Raw genomic sequence first — 2500 nt, 5'->3', positions numbered from 1 at the left:
AGAAGTTATTGAAAGAATGAAAACTATATTTAAAGAATCTACACAAATGAATGATATCCAATATGCTGAAGAACTTAGAGTATTACAAGTATCTCAATGTTTCGATTCCAAATGTAGGGTTTTTATTTGTTTATGTTCATTGTTTGAAGATAAAATAAGTAAAGAATTATTAGAAAAAAATATTAAATATATAAAAAAAATTAATGATACTTCAGTTACAACTATGGATATATTTTTGGCCTTAGAATATTATGTAAATAAAGTTGCAATTAATTCTTTAAGTATTTATCCTTATATATTACAGGTTTTATATAATAATGATATATTTGAAAGTAAAGATATAATAAAAAGATACGATGACGATGGTAAAAATGAGAACAACAACAATAATAAAAGTAGTAATAGTAATAATATCAATAGTAATAATATAAATAGCAATAATATGAACAGTAATAATATAAGTGCTAGTAATAATAATAATAATAATAATAATTCAACAAATGATTCATTGAAAACAGAAAAATTATTGAATAACCATGTTAATGATAAAGATGATAATACTACAAACACACAAATACATTATGATAAATGTAAATGTATGGCTAAACATTTTGTCAGTTGGTTAAAAGATAATGATTCGGATTCTGAGGAAAGTGATGATGAAGAAGAGAAAAATACACCTAATAATACTATAAATAGTAATATGGGTAACTTAAAAGTTAAATCTCTAAGAATTAATGATGGAAACTTGAAAAGAGAACATCAAAGTATTTTCTCAAACGATTATGAAAGAGTTTTTGTAGATTCTAAAAGTGAAAAATGTGATGATGATATCTTTTTAGATGCAAAAGATGGAAATGTTTATACAGGGGATGAAGAAGAAGAAATAGATATAGATGCCATATAAAATGAATACAACATGAACTAAAATTTTTTAAATTATTCTCTCCTTTAAAATGTATGAATGAATCAATCGAAGAATAAATTTACTAATATGTATAATATGTAGAAATATATTATGATGTGTTCTTTTTTTATTTAATTTTATATTATTCCTTTACTTTTTTTTTTTTTTTTTAAATATAATTTTTTAATAACTTGAATTTTTTTTTTTTTTTACCCTTTATATTAATTTTTAAAAAATTGTTATTATTTTTTTTTTTAATATAAAAAGAAAATATATATATATATATATATATATATTCACCATATAATATTATTATAACATTATATAAAATAACATTGATAATCTTTTTATTTTAAAAAAGTGTAAAATATTAACAATATTTCTTATATAAAAATTATTATATTATTAAGGTATGTATTCATTATATAAAAAAAAATATTGCTTAAAAGGAATTCTATAAAGAAATAAAATAATTTTATAATTATTTTGTTATCGGAATGAATAATTAATAAGAGTATATAAAAAATATATTTACATATAATATTGGAATGATATATATATATATATATATATATATATATATATATATATATATATATATGTATATTTTTTTAAATATAATTACAATATATATATATAATACTAAAAAGTTATCATATTTGAAGGATTAAATATTATATATATATATTTTAATAATAGATAATTGTTTTTATATTTTATATATAACCTGGTAATCATCTTTTTTTTTGAAATAAATCGAGTAATCTCCTTTTTTTACATTGAAAATTAAATTTATCAGAAATAATAATATACATTATATTATTATAAAATATATAATTCTGTAATAATTATTATAATATATTTATATTTATTTATTTATTTATTTATTTTTATTTTTATTTTTATTTTTTTATTAGTATGGATATAAAATAAATAATTGAGAAAAAAAAAAAACACATACATAATTATAAAAAATTTATGTATATTATACTATAATATTAATACACGTGCTTAATATATATATAATAAATTATATATATATAAAATATTATATATATATATATATATATATATATATATATATATTTATATTGTTCATTTTTTATTATATTATTTTATTAAACAACATCCGTTGGAATTATGTAAATTTTTTTATATACAAATAAAAGTATATGTTCATTCAAAATAGAGGATGAAAAATAATTTTACATAAATATATATATTAAATAAAATATTTTAATGTTGAAAATTTATATATTATATTATACTATATTTTAATTGAATATAATAGAAGAAATTCTTAAAAGTAACAATTTGTTATATATATATATATATATATATATACATATATATATATATATGTTTATTTATTTATTTATTTATATTTTTTCATTATTCTGTTAAGGTTTTACCAGAAAGGTATGTGATAATTTAATTATAGAATATGAAAAATTATACTTATATATATGAAATATTTATTTAAGTTTGAAATAATGTTTTATTTTGGAAAACAATTATAAATACATACAGAGATGTCAACAAAAAAAAAAAAAATAAAATAAAAAAAAAAAAAAAAAAATAATTAAAAATATA

General features: G+C 15.2%; 1 protein-coding gene across 1 annotated transcript in view; it reads left to right on the top strand.

The window, feature by feature from the left end:
- PRSY57_1206000 (eukaryotic translation initiation factor 5, putative) overlaps nucleotides 1-907 on the top strand; it is a gene marked incomplete at both ends in the record, with an annotated part of 1707 nt that extends 800 nt beyond the window's left edge. Inside the window, one exon of the mRNA XM_012908490.2 lies at nucleotides 1-907. This exon is cut by the window's left edge and continues 800 nt beyond it. Within this exon, the coding sequence (XP_012763944.2) occupies nucleotides 1-907 (907 nt within the window).
- Nucleotides 908-2500: the final 1593 nt, after the last annotated feature.

Source organism: Plasmodium reichenowi, chromosome 12, assembly GCF_001601855.1.
Source record: "Plasmodium reichenowi strain SY57 chromosome 12, whole genome shotgun sequence".
Lineage (NCBI taxonomy): Eukaryota > Apicomplexa > Aconoidasida > Haemosporida > Plasmodiidae > Plasmodium > Plasmodium reichenowi.
The sequence above is the reverse complement of the archived record's forward strand: the minus strand, read 5'-3'. Positions and strand labels throughout refer to the sequence as shown.